This window comes from Syngnathus floridae, chromosome 2 (genome assembly GCF_059516105.1).
Source record: "Syngnathus floridae isolate MCC-2025c chromosome 2, RoL_Sflo_1.0, whole genome shotgun sequence".
NCBI lineage: Eukaryota > Metazoa > Chordata > Actinopteri > Syngnathiformes > Syngnathidae > Syngnathus > Syngnathus floridae.
This window is the reverse complement of record NC_142414.1, coordinates 17,893,464-17,920,708: the sequence shown is the minus strand read 5'-3', so window position 1 is coordinate 17,920,708 and position 27,245 is coordinate 17,893,464. Positions and strand designations below refer to the sequence as shown.

The window sequence follows — 27,245 nt, the reverse complement described above, 5'->3', positions numbered from 1 at the left end:
GTCAAAGTTTCTATTCCTCTTTTTTCACCTTTTTTTCTCACAAACGTAGAAAATGTAGAACTTGAACAATTCATTGGTTCATTCAGTGAAGACCTCTGTCAAGGTTAACGTGTTGAAACTTTAAATAACATGTTTTGTGCACATTACAATTTTGAGTTAAGTTCTACACTGTGTGTAATATATTCAATAAAAATGTACCTAGAGTCCTCGGCTGTTGGTTTTAGTTGCAATGAACAATGTAGTACCCATCCATTCATTTTCATCACATCCTTTGCTATTTGGGGTTGCGGCCAGGGGGTGCTGGAGAAAACATCCTGAACCGGTCGCCAATTACAGGGTACATGTTGAAATGAACAACACACATGCACATCGTGGCTGAGCGGGAATTGATCCCACGCTGCCGGCACACAAGTCAGACGAGTGTACCCCTACACAGTCAGCCATTAAAAAGGAGTATTAATATGCATATACTGTACAGACTCTCAAATTCCTTTAGTCCAGACACCCATCTTATTTTTAATTTAATATGTTAATTAAGCTAATCATTGCAACCCTATTGTTGTAGTTTCCTTTCCACTGGCCTAAGCGTAACCCACTCTGCGTGAACACGACACACTGCTTGTTAAGTAGTATGCATAAATTTTGATTCTATTGGATCTTGGATAGATCTGCACAGATCAATCCCTGCTGTGATGCACCACTGTCATCTAGTGGTAATGGGTAGAAGAGTCCTACACACTAAAAATAAAATATTGAAAGGTGCTGGTGTAGCCTGCTCAGTTTCTATATTGCCTTTGGTGACATTTTAAACATTCTAAATTAATAAAATAAGGTTTTAAATGAGGGTTTCAAAGTAGGGCTTCAAATTCAAATTAGTACTTCAAACTAGTACTTAAAACTAGGGTGAGGGGCGAGTGGTTAGATGATATATTTTTTTTACCTTTAAAGCAGGGGTGTCGACCTCCAGTCCTCGGGGGCCGCGTTCCAATATGTTTTCCAAGTTACCTTCGTTAAACACACCTGCGTGAAAAGTTTTAGCTCCTTTCACGTGCTGCAGAAGCTAAAACTTTTCACGCAGGTGCACTTAACGAGGGAATCTTGGAAAACATGTTGGAACGCGGCCCAGAGGACTAGACTGGACACCTGTGACCTCTGACCATGATATTTCCCTAATAAAGTGGCCTGTGATTAGGTACACTTGAAAATGGCGGTGTACCTAATGGAGTGTCCATGTGATTCCCTCGTTAAGTGCACCTGCGTGAAAAGTTTTAGCTCCTTCAGAACGTGAAAGTGACCAAAAACTTTTCCCGCAGGTGCGCTTAACGAGGGTCACTTGGAAAACATGTTGGAACGCGGCCCCGAGGACTAGAGCTTGACACCTGTGACCTTTGACCATATTTCCCTAATAAAGTGGCCTGTTATTAGGTACACTTGAAAATGGCGGTGTACCTAATGGAGTGTCCGTGTGATTCCCTCGTTAAGTGCACCTGCGTGAAAAGTTTTAGCTCCTTTTGAACGTGAAAGAAGCTAAAACTTTTCACGCACCTGCGCTTAACGAGGGTCACTTGGAAAACATGTTGGAACGCGGCCCCGAGGACTAGAGCTTGACACCTGTGACCTTTGACCATATTTCCCTAATAAAGTGGCCTGTTATTAGGTACACTTGAAAATGGCGGTGTACCTCATGGGGTGCCCGAATGACGTCACAGATCAAAAGGCCAATCAGGAGGTGGGGGTGAGGGCGGGTGTGGCACTTTTCACTTTCACTTAAGCTTAAAGCCTTACTTTGCATGGTCATTTTTTAAGAAAAAAGTCCTTACTATACATGGTCATTTTAATTTTTTTTTTACCTTTAAAGCCTTACTTTAGGTGGTCAATTTTTAAGAAACTAAATCCTAACTATATGGTCATTTTTAAAGAAAAAAAGCCTAACTAAATTAAAGTCTAGGTTTCAAACTAGGATTTGGGTCTTGGGTCAATATAATTCCACATGCTGCAGAATCATCTCAGATTTAAATTTTTTTCATTCAACAATTCAGCCTTCTGACTGAATTTCTCAAGAAATTTCAAATGTGTGGTTTATTATGCTATAGTATTCTTTTAGTTTTTAGGAGAGGGATTTTCAAAAACTATATATTTTTAGTGTTATCTTAAAATATGTTGGGGTACGGTATTAAATATTACATAACTTATGTTTCATCTTCATTAAATTAAATCTGTGTGCCGTCATGTAGTTAAGGAAACAAGATGGCCAAATGCAGAATAATTCATTGTTGCATAGCAAAGGAAAACAACTCCAAACAGCACAAAGTGGTTTAAATAATAATTATAATGTACATCCACCTTCCCAAATCCCCTCACTCACAATTCAAGATGACAACAAAAGCAAACATACATGAGAGCATCTTTTGAAGCAACACACAGATCTTTTCACATCAACATGGACTCTATTGCTTTGAAGGAGACTAAGCAGTTACTCAAGTAACAGATGACAACCTTAAAAAAAAAAAAAAAAAACGTACCCTGCCAAAATGAAAAAGTCCACAGAAAGCTTTTCTAAAATACAATGTGCTCATTGTCTTCATCATATATTACAGGCAACAACAACCCTTCACATAATTAGATATGGAAGCCTTTTGTTCTCATAAAAATAGATTAAATGTCACATGGATGATGTAAAAAGGCAATATGAAGATACCGTCAGAAAATACTTTGCAATGCTAAAAAGTCAAACAAGCAAGCTGTGGGTTCTGAAATGTGTGATGTCATCGGACTCAATGTCACAGCTCCATATAGCATCATTTGTATACGTTGGACCGAACCCGTCTCGTGCAAGCGTAGCTCAAACAATTGTAATTTCCCGTGGTCAAATTTATTATATAATCCATCAGACATTTTAAAGACAAGCTCATGTTAAGTCTAACTTTTATGTAGACACCAATTTCAATGACTTGGGTGTAATCAAATCAAATTCCTTCTATAGTTAATTCTTGTACATTCAAACAATCAGCATTTGGAATTATGTCATAAATAAACCTTAAGACTTACAGTACATTCATTTTAGAAGACAGCATATTGGATGTTGTGGACATTGGAGCAGTTTAGCCCTCTAATTACAGATCAAGAAAGAACATGATGCATATGCACATGCGCGCGGGCTGAGAGCGCGTTTAAAAATAAACCACTGGGCGAGGACTCCACTTTCAACCAAATGTACAAAACAGAATCTGATTTGTTGAGTTTAGACAAGAAACCTCCAAAAAGGGAAACTACAGGAGATTCTCGGATTAACTTCCATAGGAATGGTTTTCATTTCACCAGTAACTTGTTTTGTTTAGTGTAGCCCCCTTCTAAAAGGTCATCACAGAAGGTGCTATCATTGTGGACTAAATACGTAACATGTTAAATTCCCTCTTGTCATCATCAAGTAAATATTGTAGAAAACGACCATTTGCAGTTATTACATGGGGGGGGGTCTTGACGCAGTCTTTGGTTGGACACCATGCACCGCTCGCAGCCAACACATATTTGGACAAAATCCCTGAAGAGAGCACTCGACGCCTGTCAAGTGTCTACTAAATGTGTACAAGTGGTGAGAAATAAAGAGCCTGCTGGTTGGAAAGAGGAAGAACGGCGCTGGCTTTGAAAGAAGGGAATGTGATGTAGCTGGTATTCTAGTTCAAAGCAAACATTCCACTGCTATGTCCACTGGCGTAAAAGTCAAAAGAAGACAATAGAAGAAAATCCTTTAACAGCAGCAAGGCGGCCCTGGAAGCATCAGACAAAGTCAAGACGGAGAGAAATGAAGGCAGCGGTTTCTATGGTGCAGAGCGATCGACGGAAGCCCTTTTCCAAACAAATTGCTCGTCTCGTTCCGGGACAAGGACTTGTTGGTGAGGCATCTTCATCTCTTGGTGGACTTCATGTAGGATGGGATGGCTCCTCGGGCGGTGAGGCCTTCAAAGCGCTTGTAGGTGTAATTGATGAACACCCAGTCCTTATTCTTCAGGCCGGCGTCCGAATGGTTGGACACCTGAGTGGCTGCGGGGAGACACAATCTTAACGTCAGTTGTCTCCTCTTTCTGACGACATAAAGGCGGCAAGAAGAGAGTCCCTAAAATGCCCCCAGCAATTGTGGTTTGTTTGAAATGGACTAAATGTAAGAATGCAGTCATACCAGTTGGTGTGAGGATGTCCGACTCGGGGAATTCGTCAAAGTTTGAGGTGTCGTCGATGCTCTTGATCTCAATGGGGATGGCGGCAGGCCTTTCTCTGCAAATTGTCAAGTTCATTTGATGTCATCTCAGAAATTAAATGTGCAGTGTGCAACTACACTGTGTGTATTCAACCCAATCATAACACAGTTGTGTATCTTGGCTCATTCCTGTGTGGTTTCTTTGTCCCCAAATGTCTTTAAATAGCAAAAACATGCTGCTGGGTGTGTACAGTGAGCCACCAATGGGGGCGTGGTCGGTCGGCTACATTGCTGCCACATTCTAATCTTGACAAAGACAAAACCCACTCACTTGGTTCGCTTCACTGAGTCGGCAATGTCAAACTACAACAGTGCGTTTACTTTGTTAACCAACCAAATCTCACTTTTTCGGCACATTTTTAGCTGACGCCCGTAATATAATGGGTCGCAAAGTACTGCTCAAATCTGAAATAAAGAACAGTCGCACACCTGATATGGTCATAGTCCACACCCTCAAAGAATGGATTAGACTTGATTTCCTCCACACCCGCCGCACCAATTCTGTGCTCCTCTTCGCAGCAGAACCTGTAAAACCAAAACAACAACAACAACAATGACACTTATGTTCCTCATAGCACATAATAGTCCTACCAAAGCAGACAAATGCGGTCCTACCTGAGGATGAGGTCTTTGGCCTTTTCCGAAATAGGCACTTCTGGAGGAAAGGTGAGCGTCTCTCGCCAGTTCATCACTTTCCTGTACGTCTCCTGAGGTGTCTCTGAGCAGAATGGTGGATAACCTGGACAAAGAATAGACCGCACTTTCAACATGCAAGAACTGGTACCCCCATCTGACCTGGTGGCCACCGCAGCCCTTACCTATTAGCATCTCATACATGATGACCCCCAGGCTCCACCAGTCACAGAGCTTATTGTATCCATTTTGCATAAAAACCTCAGGAGCAATGTAGTCTGGCGTTCCCACAGTGGAGAAGGCCTGAAAACAAAAAATGATGTCATTGGCTGGAGTTCTTCCTCAATTCGGTTCCAGTGTACAAGATGACATCACTTATTGGTTCATTTCCCCAATTTGAAGTTAATTTGCAGCTGTTTAGTGCAATTTACAGTCATTGTACTAAATAGTGAGTCACGCTGGTGTGTGGTGTGCATGCAGAGTAAATGTGCTTCCTTGCTCATACCAACTGCCTCCTGTTCCTCTTCCAGGTCTCTGCTTTCCTCTTGGAGTTCATGTTCTGAAAGGCTGTGAAGGGAGAATCTGTTCGTTTTACAAGGCTTTCCAACAAAAGTATTTGGATTACCTTTTGAATGACTCTGACCTCAAGAGTAAAAGAAAAACAAATGACCTTACAAGATGGAAGCACTAAAATTATTGCATGTAAAAATGGTTCCCAATTCCTTACACACAAGACCAACCGCGGCTTGACCTACATAAAGTCAAATGATGTTACTGGTAAGGGAAGAGATTGCCTGACTTTGCTTACTGAGGTCACTGGGTAAGCTGTGGTTCAGGTTCTTGTAGAAATCTGTACGGTGTGCTCTCTTCAGGCCCGTGCACAGTCCAAAGTCGGACAGCTTCACGTGACCCTGAAAAAAAAGAAAAAAAAAAAAATCAACACGTGGGTGGAGCATCTCTTAGCGTGTAAGAAACTTCCTTTTAGTTATATTAGGGCTGGCCAGGTGACTGGACACCATAGCATGTAACAACAATCATTCTTCTGAACGTGGGTTAGAATAGGCCAATTGTTTGGTAACTTACCCTTGAATCCAGCAAGAGGTTGTCTGGCTTGATGTCTCTGTGGATGAAGCCCAGCTGATGGATGGAGTCGATGGCCAGAACTGTCTCTGCGATGTAGAACTGAGTGGCTTCTTCTGTCAGAGTGTCCTTTTTCATCAGGAGGGTCATCATGTCTCCTGAAAGGGGAACAGCAACACTCTTACTTTCATCACATTTATTTATGATTTTCTGCAACACTCATACATACCTCCGGGCAAGAACTCCATGATGAGGTAGAGGTTCATCTTATCCTGGAAGCTGTAGAACATCTTGACCACCCACAGGCTGTCTGCCTCCACCAGGATGTCCCGCTCAGCACGTATGTGACCCACCTCACATAATCAAACCGACCGTTAAATCAAAGAACACGGGACAAGGAGCAGCGTTGCCTCAACGGCGGCACCGTGACCTCACCGGCGGCACCGTGACCTCACCTGTTCTTTTTCCAGCATGTCAGCTTTGCGAAGGATCTTCATGGCGTAGACATGGCCCGTGTCCTTCTTCTGCACCAGACGCACCTGCAAAAAGGTGAGACATGCTATGTGATGTAGTTCTACAATGGCACGCAGGATTCAGTGCTGGTAAACGGGTATGTTACCTCTCCAAATGCTCCACGGCCGATCACTTTCAGGGACTCAAAGTCTTCCAAACCTAGTCGGGTACGCTTCAAACGAAGAAAGTCGGTCTCTTTTCTTGCATGCTCAGTGCGCCGACGGCTTTTCTGCAGACACCAAGTTGTCATTATTAGACAGACAACCGATAACGTGGATTTTTCTGATTACTTCCAACTTTCCAAGTCAAACAATTCAAATCAGATAATCCCTCACTTCTTCATCAGCCAAGCCTTCTTGATCCATCACCTTCTCCAGTTTCTTCTGCCTGAGCAACAATTAAGAGATCTTAGTCGAAAATATTTGATGGCGAAATGAAAGTGACAGTTTAACCGTTAACAGCCATTACCTCATTTCTCTCTCCTCGTGCTGAGCAATCAGGTTGCTGTAGAAATTCTCCAGAGTCACCTTGGCCATGGTGACACGTTCCTTGGTGTGGTTACTCATAGAGGAGCATGAGCTCTGGCCCGTCATTGCCATGCTTTACCTAAAACACAAACACGTGGAAGGTGATTCTCAGCCGCTGAGGTGAATGACAAAGCCCAAACTTGTTCAATTCCTACCGCAGTGAGTTTGAGAAAAGTCAAGACCAGAATATCATAAAAAGAGGAAGGAAAGCGTGCGGCATTGTGACAGCAGAGTTATGAAGAAAAAAAAATAGGGAAATGTGCAAGAACAAGGTGGAGTCACCCCGTACACGTAGTTATGTTGTCCCCTCCAAAAGCATTGGAATGGCTTTTCTTTTGTTTCATACTGAATATCTTGATTACAAGACAATTTATGAGACAAAAATTCGGAAGTCCATCTTTGATTTTATGGTACTTACATTTATACGTGTTAAACAACTGGACAGAGCACATTTTGTTTGAAGCCACGAATGATTTTTGAAAACTTTTGGTCACTTGAAAAGTGGGTGGGTTGACCATTGTGTGCAAATTATCTATCTTTTATTCCAGGTTTACAATTGAAACATCTAAATTATATCCTAATCTCAAACAGTCAATGAATGTGACTGTAAGACAAAACTTGAAAAACAAAAAAACAAATGCTAATTTATTTTGACATTCAGTTTGCTTTACGTGAAAATTAGATTAACACAGAAGTCATTTTGCATCCTGTGTATAACTGGACCACTAGAATTAGTCTAGTAAGAAACATTGCCAGACATGAATGACTAAATATGACGCAAATAAGTTTATGACATAAACAGAGATGTGCGTGGGATGACATTACAATTGGGATAGTCACGCATGACTAAAACAAGACGACCGAAATAAAGAGCAGCAGTACGTCGGACACGTCGCGTCAACTCGGAGTGTGTAGGTGGCTTGTGACACCACCAAACAAACGATCAGGAAAACACACGTCACCTTATAAGCGATCGTATATTTGAATTAACTGGGTGCCTTGAAGCAACCGTTCCAGAGACAAATGGAACCTGTTAGCCTTAGCTCTTAGCTTCTTTCAAAGTTCCAGATTGAGTCAAGTTTTGAAGAGTAACGCACGACAGTCCATCAAATACAGTTCAGACATTTTATATCGTACTCAGATTTACTACTCGTTCGGCGACGGAGCATCTGCTTCAAAAGTTTGGGAAACTCTTCATTTCTATGGTTTAAAAAAAAAAAAAAAAAAACACCTTGATGGCAGTTAGTTGGCTAACCCTCGTTAGCCACCTATTGGCTAAACTAGACCCGAGACGTTTGTCGGACGGAGACACTTTCATAGAGTTTTGACGTATAATCAAAACGCGAACGTATTCGTCTTTGATCAAAAGTTGAAAGGTTGTTCTTTGAAAGTCTTTTACCTTTACCGAAGGTGTTGTGGTTGCCGCTTCTTCCTCTACTGAACAGCGCCCAATGAAAAACGCATAACGTGAAGTCAATGGGACACCTAGCGGTCAAACTTTGAAATTGCTTCACCGCCTTAAAAAAATGCGTTTCCTCTTCGGACGTCATTTCTCTCCTCCAGCATACTATCAATTTTAGATGAATTAAGATTTAGATTTTTTTTTTAAATTTCCAGTTTATGGCCCAGATTTGAGATTTAGTATTTAAAATACCAAAGAGCTGTTGAACGCTGCCTTAAATTCCACCTTGTCCCTCACCAGCACAGATATCGATATCAGTTAAATACATTTCAAATCATTTTGTTCTATCTCCGTCATGCAGTATTTAATATTATTTATCCTTTGAAATTGTGTCTTGCAACACACAGACAACTCTGTGACAATTATTTTTAGTCATCTAGACTAGGGAGAGAAAAAAAAAGTCACACGATTAAGCAGAAAAGACATCATCAATGTCATTTAAGTACGCTTTTCCATCTGCCAATTATTGTTTCTAAAACGCTACATACAGCAGGAGTGTCAAACTCATTTACTCATTGCACAAACTCAATAAAAATTGATGGATAGCTAGTTTTGAAATCAAAAGTCAAATTGTTCAAGGTACTGTAATATGGGTGATGCAAAAATTCTTGTACAAATTCAACATTATTATTTATTACACATGACAATGTGAACATTTGGTACACCTTTTAGCAAGTTATCACGGAAGTTGACACACAACATTTGCTTTTGTGGGCCACATTTAAGGTTGTGGCCAGCCAGATCTTGCCCCCCCGGGCCTTGGGTTTGACACCTGTGACATACAGTATTCCATCTTGTACACTATGAAGAAACAAAACATTGAACGAGTAGTGAGGCAGATCATGTGAAAAATCAGCATCTGAGCATCCCAGACCCACGGCCCACACAGAGGCAAAGGTGATGGGAGTGAAAAAGGAGCAAGTATCATTTGCACTTCTTGTCAACAATGCATCATTCTCAGCATTTCAGCCACATCCTGTGCATGGGGGATTTGTTTCTCACATGTGTGGTTGTGTGCCTACAAGCAGCATTTCTCTTGGTTCTCACGCTTGATGCTTCTATTGAATCGTGCATGTGCGCTTTCGTGTTTCTGTAAAGATGTTTCTAAACTTTTCAATCTGAGCACCTGCTTGCCTTCATTTCGATATCATCTGGATCAGGTTAGCTTGATGAACCTCTCGTGTCACACGTGGCTAACATCTAACTTGCTGGTTGAGGCTGGGGGACATCTGGTGCTTTGTCATGTCATAAAAATTTTGATTCTGACAAAGTAAACAACAAAAAGCAAATGAAATGAAACATTCAGGGTTGATTTTCAATAGACCAACTTTTTAAAAACGGTCTTTATTTGATTGAAATGATTTCCTGCTCACCAGCAATTGACTGTAAACCAGTGTTTTGACAAAGTAGCAGCAATACAGTATGCAAATAAAAAGTAACAAAAAATGACAAATAAAAACAGTGCAACATCCATTATCTATGTACTCCATTATATACACGCAATGCGGCAAACTAGTGTTTCTTGCTCTTTTCCTTTTTCCTCTTCTCCTGGTATTCCACAATCTTTTTGTGAAATATTCCTACAGGTGGAAAAAAAAAAAATCACAAACTTTAATACACAGGAAGAGTTTTTCACAACCACGAAATGCACATTGACTGGATTGAAATGTTATCATCCTAAGTTTCTTAGCTCCTTTGTGGACGCTACAAGTTATTGGATAAGGTAAATTGGAGAGTGCAGCAAACCTAGTGAAGAGCCTCACCCTGCTGTGGTCCAGTCTGTTGTTGCTCCACCTCCTGGATGAACAAATCAAACATCTGAGTCTGGATGAACTTCTTGACAAAGTGCCGCGTGGTCTTTGAGTCAATGGCTTTGTAAAAGCTCCTTTTCTCAAATACACTCTGCCCTCCCGTGTGACTGCATTTCACGTAGGACATATAATGACCGACTGTTTTCACAAAGAACAGCAGGAAGGCCTCGGACACCACACGGTTCAGATCTTCTGTGGCTGAAACAGAAGACACTAATCTGATGATGAATGAATGATGAATTATATTTAATAGTGCAGTTGACCTACATGAGCCTTTTTTCCTCTGACTGAGCGCCTCTCGGATTTCACTTTGCAGCTTGGGGGGAAGAATAGAGTGCTCGTCACCAATCTGCAACAGGGGAATTATAGAGCTTTTTAATTTTGTTTTATGAAATTGAGACCAAAAAAAAAAGAAAATTGTATCTTACCGAAACAATGAAGGTTTCTTTTCTGTTCTCTGATAAATCCACTATCAGTAGCTGTGGGGAAGAAAGGTCAATAAATATTTGTTTTGGATCAGAAGAAGCAAATTTTAAATATCTTGCTCTAACTTACGTCGCTTTGGTCAGTGACAAGGTCAAGGAGGCGTTTCTGTACTCCCAGTAGGTATGGCGTGGGTGCCATCACAACATCGATTAGGATCTCCGGAACTATGGAGATAAAGGTGTGCTGCCAGGTAAAAGGATAAAGGAGGGCTGCCACTGCATGAATGACCTGGGATAACGTGCTGACGGGAAAAACGATGAGAAAGATATGTTACCAACCCACTCATGCAGTGGCAGCCCTCCTTTATCCTTTAATGTTAGGAAAACTGATGTTGTATCTATTTATGATTTGAATTCAAATATAAATATATAAATACATATTAATATTTTGTGAGTGGCTTTTATGAATGTTCCTCATGTTTCCCCAGAAGCCTTTTTCAGATGAACAACTAGCAAAACTAGTTTTTCTGGTTTGTCTGTGATACAAACAAGGCAAACAAACTTTTTCAGATGAACAACTAGCAAAACTAGTTTTTCTGGTTTGTCTGTGATACAAACAAGGCAAACAAACTATTCTGATATGAATCAGTTCAAAAATAAAACGTAGCTAAAATGAGGAAGTCGCTCTATGAATGACAATGCATCAGCATTGAAATCATATTTTTCAAACTACATTTATTAGCTCACCATCACATATTTGCCTTGGGAGACCAACCAGTTCTATTTTCAACAGCGCTAAGCAGTTGTGGTCAGGAATGCTAGTAAATAACTGTAATTTGACATCTGTATCATTTGTCATAAAAGAAGAAAAATAAAACACGCAATTTGAAAAGATAATATTTTTGCACAAAACATATTTGTATTAAAGCGCTATCTACATACCGGTAGAGTAACCATTACAAAAATATACAATTTCGCTCATTAGCATTTCTTACAATTTAGGGCAGCTTTGGCTTTTTTGAATTTTATACAAAAGACTCAAGACGAAACATTTGAATGCTATTCTATTGGGGTTATAGTTTCTACTTTATAATCAATTCAATGACAGACTAAATATATAGAAACAATGTAGGAAATTATACTGTTTTGATTGAGCAACAAAGAAAAGAAGCAGGTTGTCATTCTGTTTACACGTAATAATAATAAGAAAATTAATGGATGGTGGATTGAGAAAAGTGCAATACTGGACATTTTAGGTTACCCTCTGATGCCACACAATCTCAATTCTCCAATATCAGTAACAAAAAAGATGGGTGTTTAATTCTAAATCACTTGAACACTGACAATTGAGTACAAGGTGAGTGCGCATTACCCCAACTCCTCCGCAATGAAAACGATCCGTCTCTCAAGGACTGCGGCTGCAAACACCAGCAGCACCTCCTCATCTGTAAGGCAGCTGAACAGCACTTCAAAGTTGACGTGTTCCAGCCAGGAGTCCAGCGGCCGCGTCAGTTTTATAATCTGAGAAGATTAACACTGTCACTAACACGGCTTGACACGGGTCAGCACCCAGTTGGCATTTCGATGACTTTCTATCATCATACAGCGGCCGTGTGATGATAGAAAGAAGCTTTCCTATGACTGTGTTTATTCTTAGGACAGTTGCGGGTTAATTCTCTATTCTGATCATGTGATCAACACATAGGAAATGGATACTTGAATTTGTGAAGGTCTGCCACCCCTCGGTGCTACTGCAGTAATTATAGCGCAGACATTGGCAAGCACCACTGAATAGCTGAAGGGAGTGAGAGCTGTTGAAACATGGTACTTGGCTTCATGTTTCGAGGTGCAAGTTGAGCAATGTAGGACAGGTTGAGACACAAGTCCAAAAACAAACACACCCACCTTCAAGGAAGAGTACGCTCAAGTCACTACAACAGCTTGGCCTCTCCTTTGGTGTCAAAGTATTTGGTGACATGTTTCTCGAGCCACCATAAATGTGAGGTTTAAGCTGCACAACTCGATACATGAAAGCATTGGGCAAAGTAAAAAATAACGTGATCGCACAAGTATGCAGCCTCTTCATTGAGCCAATCATGTTCAAATATTGAAATTGGAGTCGCTACATCCTTGTCAGAATTTGAAAGTGCCTCCAGCATTTGGGGTTCATCGGAGGCATTTTAGTAAAATGGCAGGTCAGTGCTGACTCCCATTTGACACAAGTTTAAAATGAGACAGGGAAATTCTGAACATTGCCACATCACAAGTCATAAGAGGACGTGAACATTTGTGAAACCACATTATTTCAGTCGTTTAATGTTACTTCCCCTCTTGTAAAAATTTGTTTTTTTTAATTGAGTTGGACAGGGTGTAAATCACATTCACGGTGGGAAACCTTTTAATCAGTTTTAATTATCCCCAAAAAAATATTAAAACCAAACCAAAACAATATATATATATATGTGTGTGTGTGTGAGTGTGTAACATTATATTCACTCTCTGAATTGATTTTTAATATTAAGACAATATTCAAAGTCCACCAACTTCTGATAACTGCTAAGCGGAGGCGTGGCATTGCTCTGACCTCAGTGCCCGACTCAGGAATGAAGCTTTTAATCTCCACAGTGTTTCCTGGAGCTGGGAATGGAGCCTCCCGCAATTTCTGCATGAATGGGTAAATCATAGCCATGGAGATCTGCCGTCTCTTCTCCACCTCATCAAAAATCTGGTCATAAAGAAAAAAAGAAGTCAGGAGGCAAAGTAGATATTGGGTACACAGATACTGGACTGGATTTGACATTTCATTATGAGTTCCGTGCAGAGGTGATACTTGCAACGGAACACGGAGGTATATTTGGAATACGCATTCGTTTCAATCACCTCTGAAAACAGGCCAAAGCAAGCTAAGCTGCTGATGATGCAGTACGCCTCAGGCGGGCGAGCCCCCTTCCCACCAGGCTGCAGGTTGGACAGTTTAGTGCTTAGGAGACATTACCACTATTTCCCGTTCACACGGTCGACAAGCTAACCAATAGACGCCTGCAGTATCCGTTTCTTCGGCTGCCGTCAATTTCCGTTAAGACGAAGGAGAAGGTCTCACTGCAAATAAACATGCCGATGACTGAAAGAGTTAAATGTTAGCAAATGATTGTCAGAACTGTTTGTACCTGTGATATTCGGTCAAAGGAGCCCATTTGATACCCTCTGGGAAGCAGAAGAGCGTGATGGCCTTGAGTGTTCGCTCTTCTTCCTCCTTTTGAAATTTGGCCATTCCATCCCGCTGCACGAACGCACATGCACAAAAGCACACACACAATTGCATTGAGTGTGGCCGACTTCCAATGGGGACTCTGGATTAGGAGGAGAGAGACAGAGCCCCACCATATCCAGCCGTCTGTTTTGTTTCTTTCCGATACGCATTCTATATACCATAAGGAAACTTTAGTATTCATTTGCTCATGCTGTTGTTTTGATAAAGTCCTATAAATTCACATCACTAGTCAACACTTCTTCCCATTACATTTTGAATATGAAACATGGAAAACAATATGTGTGTCCCATTGTTTACCCCCTCACCAATGTTGTCATGTTCAAAATAAAAGTCCTAATCCAATCCTGTACAAACCAACCTTAGGGAACTGGTAGGAAATCTGAGGTTCATAGCAGTTGCCATCCTTGCTCTTCTTGAGGCTGACCACCACCAGGTACTCGAAAAAGTACTGCCCACTGACGAAACGTCGTTGCCTGGTTGCTTTGTCTTCTCCTATCAGGCCTGGTGGCTCTGGGGGATCTTGATCTTTCACTCCTTCAAAAACATGTCAAAAAATGGCACCGTTCTTGAATTGGGCTGAGCCATTACCATACAGGCATAATCAGATCTATTGAAAATGTAATTTAATCAAATATAATGTCAAACTTACGATCTCTTTTGCCTTTGCGGAAAGAAGACCACATGGCACTTAGCCTCTTGAGTGCTTTTGGTCGTCCACCCCCATCGTCCCTTGGGAGGGTGCCTGTTAGGAAAGTCATCGATGTTTAATCCGGGAGTGAAATACTTACACATCGGTATGAGTATATTCTCAAGTGCTATTTGGTTTTGAGTGGCCACACTGCTTATGATAATAATAATAATATTGAAATTTAAACTTCAATTAAACAAACAAGCAAAACCATATGAATCCTATTGTTACATTTGAGATTATGCGCATTAAATATTAAAACAGGAATGGCAGGAATAGTTGTTTACACTTTTGGCTCACATTCAAGATGTTTCAATGATTCGTGTTTGGATGAATGATTGACAGCAACATCTGAGATCAAGCTGCTTTTGGGCTGTGCACCTAGAAAACACACAAAGGTGAGTTTATAGATTTTAAAATGAGCTCTTCCAACAGACCCTTAATTGTCAAGCCACAGCAATGCATCAAATGAAATCATGAGGACGAAACATATTAGAGGACATTCTTAGACTCTCAACAGATTAACGAGACTCAACAGAACTGTGGTTCAGCCGACAGTCTCCATAACGCTGAGCCAAAAAGTAGTAGAACACAGATAAACTGTTACAGTTCATTCTGAGAGGTTAATGGCATAAAAGCACGGGAACTTTCTCCAAGCTTTGTTTTGTTTGAGAGCACTTTGACAAGATTCATTGAGGTCAGCAGCAGGAGGTGATTAATTTTGCTAGTGACAAAGTCATCAGTCGTAAAGTGACAATGAATACATTACTCCTGAGCAGAATAATACCTTTACTGCCTGGCTTACTCGAGAGATTTGTGGTGACTCGATGAAAGAAGCCTCTCTCGAGCTGTTTTGGGCCTTTCACTATATTTTCTTTTCTGGCTAAAGGCACTTGAAACACATATAGTAAGAGTGCAGTAAATTAAAGTAGCAATTTCCAGCATTATTAATTGCTCATGTTCACATGATTTGCATTCTAGCCTTGCATATTCGCTTAACTGATGGGATCTTATTACTGTATGTTTTTTTTAGTTATGGCAACGTAGTACTTCACTAGTCGGTCCTAATAATTCTTTGAGCGTGCTACGGCGCTGGCAGGCTGCTGAAACATTTGTTTACTTCAGACTTCAGGGAAAGAATTTTCATACTTGCACATCTCGTAGGATTACAAAACAAGCTCCAAAGAGCTCTTGCAAAGTCATACTTTAAAAGGCCAAAAATGGCCAATGTGATTTTAACCCAAAAGTGGCCAGAAAAATAGCATTGAGGTTGATAAATGAAAAAGAACATTTTGCTGTGATTGAACTTGACAGCCAATAGCATGTCTGAAGGAGAGTTAGACGAACTACACTACAGGAAAAACCAGTTAGGTCGCCCCCTCACCCCTCAAGGGTCGAATACTTAAAATCCTCCATGAAGCACTGGAAAAGTAAAGTCATATGCGGCAACCTGAGCCTGAACTACAAAAACAAGTTGAACATTAGAAAGATATCGAAGCAAGTCCCAGTCATACACAACTGCTTATTGTTGACAGTAAGCTGATTCAATGTTGTCTTTTTGATGCTTTAAGTGAACCTGTTTACATAAAGAGGGTGGTGAAGGCAAAACATGACTCATTGCATGAAAAACCGGCATCATTGTCCGAAGGATATTCCCACACAAATTCCCAATGCAGCAAGTATTTCTCGTCTAAAATAATTGGGTTATATTTATTAGCAAAAAAAAAAAAAAAAAAAAAGCCTTGTTAAACAGCCTAGAGGTTCCTGAACAAGTCATAACAGATGCTGTCGATTCAAAGCTAAAGGGAATGGAAAATCTGTCGTGAAGAAGCCAAAGTCCACTTTTATGGCATTATTTCATTATTGGTTAACTTTAGAATCAATGCAAATATCAAAACAACAATTGCAGCTTTTTGTAATTGTGCTTCATCACAGTTCTTATTCTATGTCAACAAGCACATTCATTCCTGTTTAGATGGAGTCAGACAGGAAGGATTTCACCGAATGAATAAAAAGCAACATTCAAGAACTAAGCAAATAACAAAAGTTCAAGCCTAACTCAAGGCAGCAATGTTAGTGAAAAAATAAAAAATAAATTGTGATGTGGAAGTGCAGTAAAAACCTAAAAAGGAGCTTAAATTTTCATAGGAAGTGCTGCATGATGACATTAAAATATCTGTCAACCAACACGTGTTGCTTTCCAGAGTTCAACAATTTCAACTAAGACTACAACTGAGTATCTGATTTCCAAACTCACTTTCTGATCCTGAAATAAAAATGGGTCATAAACAAAGTGACAAGGCAATGTTTTCATTGCAAAAGATTTTAGCAGTTACTGTGTCCAATCAGATTGCTCTGATGTCACACCTTTCCTACGGATTTTTGCATTAGGGGTTTTCTAGTAAAATGACATCATAAAACTTGAAGTTGCTGAAGGTGCTAAGACACCTTCATTGACTTGATCTATATATCCCACTACGCACCTTTGGTAAGCTTAAGAGCTCTGTGATTATTTACAAACACTGCAAAGTCTAAAAAAAAAATATATATATATACGTATATCGTGATGCGCAACATGAGAGCTGATAATCGTGATCTCAATATTATCGTGATATTTAACAGTTACCTTGCGTCTTTCCAAACACATCTTTTTTTCCGCCACAACCTGATACATTTGTGTATGCAGCAACATTAATTGGATATTCATATGTATGTATTGTCCACTTTTTCACGAATAAGTGTTATTGCTGCAGATATTTATCTTAATTCTGACGTCATCGACTGGTGATTTACTCTGGGGGCCCGATTGACAGATTCGGGTTGCGCCGCCATTTGGAACGGAACTAGGTCGTAAAGCGAAGACCATTATGTCTTGCACTTTGTTGATTTACGGTTTTTGGCTTGATAATACTTGTACTTTGTGGTATAAAGCGGTACGCTGCTCAGTATCTGTCAAAACCCGTCTAGCTAAGACACCTGACGGTGACAAATATTCCGTTCAGCTTTTTGTCGATGCGATCAGCTCCATTTCTTGAACTTTTAACAGTGCCAAATAAAAGCAGGTACATTATATCGACAGTATCACTTACTCCATCTGTTTCTGAAGTCACTCAGGCGGCGTCCTGCACGTCTTCTCTTTACCGTTTCACTCATCGTTGCCTTACTCCTTTACGCCAACTTCTGAGTTGTATTTGGCAGGAAATAGACTAAACCAACAGAGGCAGCGCATGTTCTTCATTCCGGTTCACGTCAAATCCACCATCATCTGTATGCGCTCGTGTGCGCGTCTCGCCGTTCGCACCTCGTGTTGCACGCTACCGAAGCAGTGCTGCCTTCACGTTCGATCTGCTGCTGTGGGATTTCTCATTGTCTGCTACCAAACGACCTTCACTACATCTGTACTGTTTGAAAATGTATGCATCGCTCAAGTTGCTTATTTTGAGGGGAGTTCTGACAGCTAAACACTGAAGTGAAACATGCTACATCAGTACCGGAGTGGTGAAGGATTGACTGGAGTTAACTCTCTTCATTTGAAAACTAATGTCTACTCTCTGTTCCTTTATTTGAGAAATAGTTTTTCTAAACTTTGTAGATGAGTGAACGAAGTCAAAAAACATCATAATAAATAGAAAAAGTTAAAGTCATAGTTGAGATCTTGATTAGTTTCAGTCTTGGGGTCTTATAAGTGGAAAGCACATTATAAGATGGTCATTGGGATTTTCGGAAGATTTCTGAATGGCTGGTCCGTTTCACAATTATGATTATTTATGTTTGCTGCTTGTTTATAAAATGTTGAACAGTTGTTTTTGGATAGTTGGGCCTTTTCACAACCATTATTTGAATTTTTGTCTAAAATAGCAATAGATGATTTTGGTTTATTCATTTGGACCTGAATGCTGTGCAGATGTGATGTATCGCTGTGAAAAACATGTTTTGTGGTAAAATTTAATGTAGGCTATTTAATTTTGAGAGCTGCATTCACTACTTCAACCTGCTGGCTGTCTTTATGAAGCTGTTATAATTTTGTGTTATAGAAAGAAGATAATAATGACCATTACCTCTTCGTGAGAACTCTCTATTTGATGAAAAGGACCATGCACCCCTTTCTCGTGAAGCTGCACCTTCTTCGATATTGGTGTTCCTTTCTGCAGAAAGAGTTACCATCAGACAAAAGCAGATTTTGTAGATGTCCTTCAGCTTGGTGTTCAATGACTTTAACTGTCAGTGGTTTCTCACAAACTCACTTTTAATGCTTAAAGATGACAAGCTGAAGCTTCTCGTCCTCCAGTTGCGAGGCAGCGTCAGCCCTGTGCCCTGCACGACCAAGAAACAAAATCAAACTTAAGTGTCACTACTTCATTTTGTCATGTTCTCTGAATTAGTGCCACCACTGAGGAATAGTAAGCAGTAACAAAAGGGACCTAATGTTTTGTTGGTTGTGGGGGCAACTGGAACTTCTGCTGAAAACCAACACGGAGAACATGCAAATGTCACGGGTGTTAATTGTGGATATAGCACCGTGCCAAAAAGAGCTTGTTGTATTGCACTTGTCTTCAGGATCGTAGCTTCACTGGGGTTGAACTTTGGATGGGAGTTGCCCCAAACAACCATACACAGTCACAATTTAGTCTTCAATGAACCCAACATGCAAGTTTTTGAAAGCGGAGAGCATATTGTACAAACTCAATGCTAAAAATTCATTTGATTCCCTTTAAATGAACTGTCCCCCAAGAAGGACATAATTTTCCATCAGATAGTTATGTTTTTTTTACACACCACACATCCACTGAAACAATGATTATTTGAAAAGACAATACAAATGAACTGTAAAGCAACTTCTTTTTTTCTTTCGCAACATCTGACCCTCTTGTGTTCCTCCATGCAGGAAATTTCAAAGGTTCAAATATTAACATCAAATTACGTTAATGGTAAATGTTGCCCCATAAGAGACTGAGTTTCAAACAAGTGCGACAAAGCTAAACTACAATCCAAATAGCAAAATATATAAAGAGATAAACCTTACCTGTTGTGTGCGTGAAGTGTCCATGTTTGAGCTGCTCAGAAAGCGTACTCATCAAGCGTCATTCACTTGAACGTGCTCTTTCATTGTTCTTTTCCTACATAATGCGAGCAATGCTGTGTCTGCTATTAAGCACACGCATAATAAGGAAGTGCACTTGTCCAACTATTGTCATGCTGGGATTTCCTCTTTCACTAAGGTGAAAGTGCAACGATATCACGGTGCGGCTGTTTTCTGAAACTAGCCTGATAATATTTCTTCAGAGGTGACCCTATTTGAAAAAATTATGATTATAGTTGGACTCTGACACTTGAAAAACAAAGCGGCAAGTCTGTTAAGGCAGGGCCAGTCCGGAGAGAACAAATATTGTTGCCCAACTGGTTTAACTGACTGAGATGGCATAATGAAGTGGCCACATTCAAGTACGGTACATTCAAGGTCTTTATAGAACATGCTTGGGCACACCTGTAGAGATACAAGAGAAAAAGCTGCTCTCATACGACATAAATATGGCAGAGAGAGGATCGAGCACAAATGGAATTGGGATGATTTGTGAGGGTCACATTTGAATGTGAGTCACGTGACACATGACCCCCCACATGAGCTGAAGAAGAACTCCGTGTTCTGCACTGCACGTGATCAGACAAATAGCAAGGCTGGGAAGGTTTGTGCATAGTGGATTAAGCTGGAGGGAAGTCCCTACTGTACAAGTATTGCAAGACAGAGACACTATTAAAAAGGGCGGGGCTGGGGGTTATTGCGCAAAATTTCATTGTGGGCTATCAGTGCTTATGTTTCCTCTAAAAATAACACTCTAGTGTGCCAGTGGAGATAGGGGAAAAGATAAGACATTTTGGTGAATAAAAAGGAATGTGAATATTTACTCTTCCTGTCAATTCCCACGCTGCAACCCTAAACTTTCTGCTTATGCTTGTAAAATTTTAAGCTAAAGGCAACGATGGCCCAAGAAAAATAAAACATCTGGAGCTCTGTATGCCAATAGATGGCAACAACCAAATGATAGAAAACATTTTCAATTAAAAAAAGACAGGGATAAAACACGATCACCTAATCTGTAATTTATATTTTTTAGAATAAAATAATAAAATGTATGTCTTGGTATGCCGATATGTACTCAATGCAAATAAAGTGGAGTGTTGTTGCATTTCAGTTTCATCCACCACAGGGCAGCAAAGAGCTGTCTTTAAAAACATTGGGCCTTTATCACTTTTCAACTTCAAGTTGTCTGAAACCTTTCAAACAAATGCTGCATCCTTCAATCCATGCATCCACCCATCCTATGTTGTGGACAGGCCTTTTTTCGACACAAAGCGAGGCCCACATGAGCATGCTTAGGTGAGTTTGACTTTTGACCTCATCATCATCAAACACAGTTGCAATGAAGGATCCGTTGTCTGACTCTCAGTCTGTTTAATCATACAGCAACGTGGAAGGACCTATTGAGTGAAGTCATCTAAGAGGGAGCCACATAATCTGGACATCTGAGAAACAGTAACTTGCATCTAATCACAAAGTCCTTGCCCACATGTTCAATCTATCTGTGACGTACACAATGTAGTTGTGATTAGACAAATAATGAAATGACGTCACATACACGTAAAAAAAAAAAAAAAAAAAAAAAAGGAAAAAAAATGCCTCCCTGTTCTGAAGTCGTTTGCTCAAATTCATGCTCTGTCTTTTACTGTGTGGAGTTGGCATCTTCTCCCTGCCCTTATGTGTTTTCTCTGGGGATACTCGGAAAAAACAACATACATTATTTGGTTAACAACAGTTGGTTCAACAAAATTGTATTTTGATAAAACTGAGCTATTATCATTATTATTAGGGTGTAAAAACATTGCGCCTCATGCTCCCATGCTATACGTATACTGGAACCTGTTTAGCATTTAGCATGTTGAAATTACAAATCCTTTAAGGGTTAAAATGCAAATTTCAGTCTGAAATGATTGACAAGTTTGTTTTAGCAAAAGTAAACAGTCAGTGAAATAAAATGAACACAGTGCCATTATCGATTCATAGAGAGGATCCCTTTTTGGTGCCATTTCACCAACACAATTTCATAACATCCCTATTTGATTTGTAAGCAAACTGTCATTTTTCTGTTGTGTAAAGTCTTACGAATGTAACTAACATTATTGAGATTTCAATTCCTGACCAACAAATTTGTTACTGTCCTTGCGTGTTTGATGGCTTTAACTCATCTGTTGTGACAAACGTGAGCAGGTGGTTGGAGCTTGGTTTTTCCCACTGGCTGAATCATTTGTGTATCCAGCAGATAAGACATCTCTTCGCTGCACCACAGACACGACAGAACTGGACGAGTACACGCTCATCTCGCTGTATGGGACAAGATGTGAAAGTATTGCTGGCTTTGTGAACGTTAACGCACACCAGAATCTGTCCTTGAAGCTCTGCTGACACCCACAAAAGAGCTAATCGCGGTTACAGTTGATTTTATCATCATTATAGCTTATCACATCACTCCCCAGTTGTTTGGTGAATTGTGGGAGTGAAGTTATTTCATGCATTAGTATACATATGCAGGTGTTAAGTGGAATTCACACGTTTGCACTTCTGTGCTAGTTTGTGCTGTTTACATGTGTTCATTTCCAACAACTTTTCTGCTCTCCAACACTACCGTGTTTTCCGCACTATAAGGCGCACCGGATTATAAGGCGCACCTTCAATGAATGGCCCATTTTAAAACTTTGTCCATATATAAGATATATACATTTGGCCCCCCGGCCGGACTTTGGACACGTCTGCTGTAGTGGCTCAATATTGGTCCATATATAAGGCACACCTGATTATAAGGCGCACTGTCGGCTTTTGAGAAAATTGGAGGTTTTTAGGTGCGCCTTATAGTGCGGAAAATACGGTAAATATATAGCATTTAGCTAGGGAGACGCAAACGGCCCTTTATCTTTATTTTATTATTATTATTATTATTAATAAATTATATTAAAGTACATTCAAACCAGCATCGCTGCTATTATGATAAGCCTAACATATTGCTAACATACTAAAATAAAATGACAAAGGATCAGGTTGACGTTATAAAACAAGATATAAGACACCAATGGAGGAATGAGTACAATTAGTACCATAGATGTTAATTGCATGTTTTTAAAATTAATTTGGGAACAATTGAATTGGTCAAGAATGAGATTGAAATGGAGGAGTCATATAACTGCAAAGAGGTGAATACAATCACCTAACTGTGATGCAAGCAACCCACAAGAGATTAATCTCCCTTCTGGTCTTATCAAACCAACAGTGAACATCTGCTACTTCGTTGTGGACTCGTGAGTCCAGAAACTACGTTTTGCTTGAATCCTAAATTTAAATCAGACCACAGTCTTTTTATGATTTATGGATTTCTGTTATTATTGGGATGTATGTCACAGGAAGTGAAAATATTTGCACATGCAAGCAGTTTGTGGGACACCGCTAAAGAGGACTCTACACTTTATATATGTATGATGTATAAATTAGATACAGATATGCAATTATACAATTTTGCTAATATCGCTGCTTTGTAAACAATGCAAGCCCTATTTGGTTCTTTTCTGAGATGGCCTTCTGAACTGTGGGGACTAGATAACTTCAGTGTTGTTATTAAATGATCAGCTGTGTTCTGTGTCACCGAGACTCAACATCTAAATATAAGGTCATGTTGCGGTAAACAACGTATTATTATGAATTATCCGTCAAAAACATAACCTGTCATGCTGTAAGTCACTCATGTTGTTCTCATCCGGTCATTCATTCTTTAGCAATTGGATCAATCCATCTCCGGTAACATAATCTTTTAATCTAAACTGTCCAACTATATGGTGTCTACGGGAAATAAATAGTTATTTTAATATATACAACACAGATATGCAATGTATGATAAGCTCTGAGTATAACTCCATACACAATAAAATAGGCTAAAAATATTTGCGATATTTTACAAATAATAATATTTTAACAAAGTGCAAGTCATAATAATAAAGAAATGGAAGTTTAACTCCATACACAATAGAATAGGCTAAAGGTATTTGAGATATTTTACAAATAACAATATTTTAACAAAGTGCAAGTCATAATAATAAACAAATGGAACATCTGTGAAAGACAGTTAGAAATGTGGAATATATACACAGCAAAAGATTTGACTAGCAATAGACCAGCAGCTGGAGAATTATTCAAAACAAAACAAGTGCATTTGGAAAACTTGTGCAAACTCAACCCGCAATACAGAATGTGGACCAAAGGCCGTTTAGAGCCACTCAAATGTGGGAAATATTTAAATACATTAAAAAAAAGTAGCTTTCTAAAATTACAGTGCAATTGATTTAAAAGACCATAATTCAAGGTATTGGGGAATAAAAACATAATTTTTAAACTGGACGTAAAAGCATTTAACTTGGGGTTAACTTCACCACTGTTGGCATCTTACTCCATTTGCGTGCAACATAACAGCTAAATGCCGCTTCACCATGTTTGCTTTGAAACGTGGGCTACATTAATTTACCTCACAGCCCAGGTTTAGGTTCAATTAGCATTTTTTATCCTGTATCTGGAATGCAAGCCATTCAGTAATTTATGGACCAGGATCAGCAATTTTAAAATGTATTCTACAGCTGACTGGGAGCCAGTTTATCTCCTTTAATTAAAGCAGAATATGTTGTATGTGACTCCACTAGTCTAAAAACAGCATTCTGATTAATCCATTTAATTTATAAATGTATCCATTTTTGCCATGTAAAGTTTCCAACCCTGATTATCGCAATATTTTTTATCGTAATGTTGTGCCCATGAAAGAGGTTAAACTCTGCAACTCTGTAATTGTCACTCACGCAAGTGAAATATGCAAAACATGAAACAAGTTGTTGCATTTTCCAAAAGGACAAAACAGTTACATATGACATAAAGCACGTGCTGGTAAAAGTCAGACCAGTCCTACAAGGAGCGTCCATGAGACAGTCTCACTCACTCAAATGGTCATCTTGGGTTAAGACGATGTCCTTGGAGTGGGGGCCTCCCTTGTCGTGTGCTGTGGGTTTATCTTCCTGCGTGACGACGGCTTTATTTTGCTACTATAAGTCTCTTTCTTTGGACTGTCGGGGGGCCCCAGGTGCTGCAAAAGTCTTTTCTGAAATACCGCTTGGAACTGATAAGCCTGCAAGACAACGATAAGCACAATGAAGCGTTTCAAGGATTCGGTAGGCCGGAGCTTCTCGGCATCAGATGACCTTGGTCCTTTGTTTGACCTGAACCGATTTGACTGGTTATAGTTCAGTACCAGGATTATTTATTGGACACCTTTATTTACATTCTTTAATCTAGTAAACGATTACTTTCCATCACAGTGATCATTTCAACACGTCATTAGGCTCACCTCTTTAGTAGCAAGTGTGAAGGGAGTGTAAACGATCAACACCGTTATTTTCTTTGCAAAATTTCTGATAAGTCATAGACCAAAAGACAAACTGAATTATTATTAAATTTTGTTTGTGCATTATCTGCACTATCAATTTCAAATACTGCATTTGAATAAAGGATGGAAATTATAATGTTTTATAACAATTGGATGAATCGATGAAGAAATATAGACCGATATTTCTAAGACTCTACCCCTGAACTTTGAACTGTGAGTTATGTGGAGCAGTTGAATGCAGTTCTTACCACGTCTGTTGCTTTTGTGCTGAGGGTGTCCATGCTTGTGCTTGTGCTTGGCCACGCTGTAGTCTGCTGTTGCTTCTGTGCCTTAGCGCAGTACATCTCCAGATGATGCAGTTCACAGCCATTTGACCGGCAGCATTTGTCCACAATCCCCTTCCCCCTGGGCCGAGAACCATATCCAGACCATGTACCTTTACCTGTCATGAAACAAACATGAGGGTCAGATTCTCAAATTAAATATTTAATAAGCAACCAAACGCATGGTCAGACAAAACACAGTCCTGAATTAAAATAGACTCAGTCAGGTTATTACCATCCAGGCACCCCCACCCCCTTCTAAGAAAACAAAGCTCCCCTCAGATAGCAAGTGCTGCACCAATAATGCTATCACACAATGTGGCACTGTGTACCAGTGGGTACGCTCCCATTTTCAAGCACTGCCCTCACATTGATACCAAATGGACATGAAGGCCTCAGTTAGAGGAGAAAGGTATGAATAAATGTTCTCCAGATTATTCAAAACAATGAGGTTGAGGTTTTGTTTTAAGCATACGTAAATAAATAATAAACTAATTGGCTGGGCAGCGGAAACCATGAGGACGCACGTACCTAAGTAGAGGCCACGGTCACCGCACACGAACAAGAGGTCACTGAGGAGTTCCGAGCCACAGCGACGCTTGGCTGCCTCTGAGCAGAGAGGCCCGCTGAACAGGCACATGGTCAAGCACAACATGCACGACACCTGAGGACAACGGGAACATGTGATGGAATGAAACGGGGTTTCTCTCAAAGTCACTATTCCAATGAACCTGTCATGGTCTTGGTACTATTTGTTTGGTACTACTGATTTAGGATGGATGGTTTTGATGTTAAAGCATGACAGATCAAAACACATTGAAAAATATTACATATATTGATTCCATTTATGCCATTTCCAATTTACAAACTAATAGCGGGAAATTAAAAAAATTCAAAATTTCAGTTTAAGACTTAAGAAGTTGAAACTGCACACAAATAGGTTTCGCTAATGCACAGCGTCACAATCAACAAGTGTTCACTGTTTACTTAGTTTACTTTCACAAACAACAAAAAGTCTTACCTTCAACGGCAGTAGTCCTCCTAAAGGATATCGTGAGGAATTCATCCTGCTTGTGCAGAGGCACTTCAGCGCACCTTCAGTATTATAGTCTGACTGGAGGATAGGAGGAAGGAGCACAGCACAGAGAGATGGCCTCCCTCCACTCGCTTGCAAATTTGTTTGGAAAATCTCATCTGATTCTCATATCAGGAGATTTAACATTCTGTTACAGGGACTGACCTTGTTCTGAAATGTTCCGTGCTATCATGAGTAATAACGATATAGTGGATACAAAGTTAAAAAGCCTGCGTTTTCTGTTTTTTTTTCTCAAGCACCGTGAGTGACATAAATCACGTTGGACCTATTTCTAAAATCGGCTTCATGAGATTTTTTGACCTTCGGATGAATCGGACAACTTGAGACTGTATTATTGATCACCTTGACAAAAAGCCCAAACTATAATTCTGACCTTCACCTTGGGTTTGGTGTTGTTTAGGTGATGTGCTGTTATTGTTTTTTTTATTAAAAAAAAAAAAAAGAAACTGCAGTATTTGGAATGCGTATTCCCACTTTAATGTTGCTAAAAGGCGTTTGGCAGCCACACTCACCTGTTATCTTTTTAATCATTTGTCAACGGGCGGACGTCATCCATCCATCCATTGGTACTATTCATCCTGTGGAGAGTTGCAGAGGGCTGGAGCCTGACTTAGGGTGAAAGGGAGATCATAAGTGAGCACACCCCTCAACAATTACGGTCTTAGATGTTTCCATATGATTTCAAGTTGGACATT

General features: G+C 39.9%; 3 protein-coding genes across 7 annotated transcripts; all 3 read right to left on the bottom strand.

Moving 5' to 3' along the window:
* Window positions 1-2,311: 2,311 nt before the first annotated feature.
* On the bottom strand, window positions 2,312-8,554 carry LOC148402318 (serine/threonine-protein kinase 38). 3 transcript variants are annotated; one of them, XM_088368083.1, is made up of 14 exons: window positions 8,408-8,554; window positions 6,950-7,087; window positions 6,817-6,868; window positions 6,588-6,710; window positions 6,424-6,507; window positions 6,198-6,321; window positions 5,972-6,126; window positions 5,688-5,799; window positions 5,394-5,455; window positions 5,074-5,191; window positions 4,871-4,994; window positions 4,685-4,780; window positions 4,178-4,272; window positions 2,312-4,041 (listed from the first exon to the last, which is right to left on the bottom strand). In XM_088368083.1, exons 2-14 carry the CDS (start codon window positions 7,078-7,080, stop codon window positions 3,905-3,907), a joined length of 1,413 nt encoding a protein of 470 aa, XP_088224209.1. In that variant the 5' UTR covers window positions 7,081-7,087; window positions 8,408-8,554; the 3' UTR covers window positions 2,312-3,904. The 3 variants fall into 3 exon arrangements, with proteins under 3 accessions (XP_088224209.1, XP_088224217.1, XP_088224214.1); XM_088368091.1 differs by having other exon boundaries at window positions 5,697-5,799; XM_088368088.1 differs by lacking the exon at window positions 8,408-8,554 and adding an exon at window positions 8,146-8,300.
* Window positions 8,555-9,778: 1,224 nt separating this feature from the next.
* On the bottom strand, window positions 9,779-19,987 carry LOC148402317 (DENN domain-containing protein 2D-like). 3 transcript variants are annotated; one of them, XM_088368079.1, is made up of 16 exons: window positions 19,689-19,984; window positions 18,910-18,979; window positions 18,724-18,810; window positions 14,966-15,046; window positions 14,627-14,719; window positions 14,336-14,511; window positions 13,874-13,986; window positions 13,736-13,805; window positions 13,587-13,664; window positions 13,291-13,431; window positions 12,079-12,227; window positions 10,837-11,008; window positions 10,710-10,760; window positions 10,549-10,630; window positions 10,234-10,479; window positions 9,779-10,050 (listed from the first exon to the last, which is right to left on the bottom strand). In XM_088368079.1, exons 1-16 carry the CDS (start codon window positions 19,710-19,712, stop codon window positions 9,983-9,985), a joined length of 1,701 nt encoding a protein of 566 aa, XP_088224205.1. In that variant the 5' UTR covers window positions 19,713-19,984; the 3' UTR covers window positions 9,779-9,982. The 3 variants fall into 3 exon arrangements, with proteins under 3 accessions (XP_088224205.1, XP_088224202.1, XP_088224208.1); XM_088368076.1 differs by having other exon boundaries at window positions 10,234-10,630; window positions 19,689-19,987; XM_088368082.1 differs by lacking the exons at window positions 18,724-18,810; window positions 18,910-18,979; window positions 19,689-19,984 and adding an exon at window positions 17,755-18,023.
* A 2,633-nt stretch (window positions 19,988-22,620) lies between these two features.
* igf3 (insulin-like growth factor 3) lies at window positions 22,621-26,641 on the bottom strand. The gene is made up of 4 exons (XM_088369724.1): window positions 26,476-26,641; window positions 25,986-26,118; window positions 25,380-25,573; window positions 22,621-24,873 (listed from the first exon to the last, which is right to left on the bottom strand). The coding sequence occupies exons 1-4, from the start codon at window positions 26,518-26,520 to the stop codon at window positions 24,706-24,708; spliced, it is 540 nt and encodes a 179-aa protein (XP_088225850.1). The 5' UTR covers window positions 26,521-26,641; the 3' UTR covers window positions 22,621-24,705.
* Window positions 26,642-27,245: the final 604 nt, after the last annotated feature.

Excerpts from the sequence above, each read along its gene's own strand:
- LOC148402318 (XM_088368083.1), bottom strand. The coding sequence starts at position 7,080 with ATGGCAATGACGGGCCAGAGCTCATGCTCCTCTATGAGTAACCACACC. Across the intron at positions 5,800-5,971 it reads ACCTCTTGCTGGATTCAAGG|GGTCACGTGAAGCTGTCCGA; the intron begins GTAAGTTACCAA and ends CTTTTTTTTCAG. Across the intron at positions 4,781-4,870 it reads GCCAAAGACCTCATCCTCAG|GTTCTGCTGCGAAGAGGAGC; the intron begins GTAGGACCGCAT and ends TTGGTTTTACAG.
- LOC148402317 (XM_088368076.1), bottom strand. The coding sequence starts at position 19,712 with ATGGACACTTCACGCACACAACAG. Across the intron at positions 13,665-13,735 it reads GATACTGCAGGCGTCTATTG|CCTGGTGGGAAGGGGGCTCG; the intron begins GTTAGCTTGTCG and ends TCCAACCTGCAG. Across the intron at positions 10,761-10,836 it reads TTGTCACTGACCAAAGCGAC|CTACTGATAGTGGATTTATC; the intron begins GTAAGTTAGAGC and ends TCTTCCCCACAG.
- igf3 (XM_088369724.1), bottom strand. The coding sequence starts at position 26,520 with ATGAATTCCTCACGATATCCTTTAGGAGGACTACTGCCGTTGAAG. Across the intron at positions 26,119-26,475 it reads GAGGACTACTGCCGTTGAAG|GTGTCGTGCATGTTGTGCTT; the intron begins GTAAGACTTTTT and ends CGTTGTCCTCAG. Across the intron at positions 25,574-25,985 it reads TGACCGTGGCCTCTACTTAG|GTAAAGGTACATGGTCTGGA; the intron begins GTACGTGCGTCC and ends GTTTCATGACAG.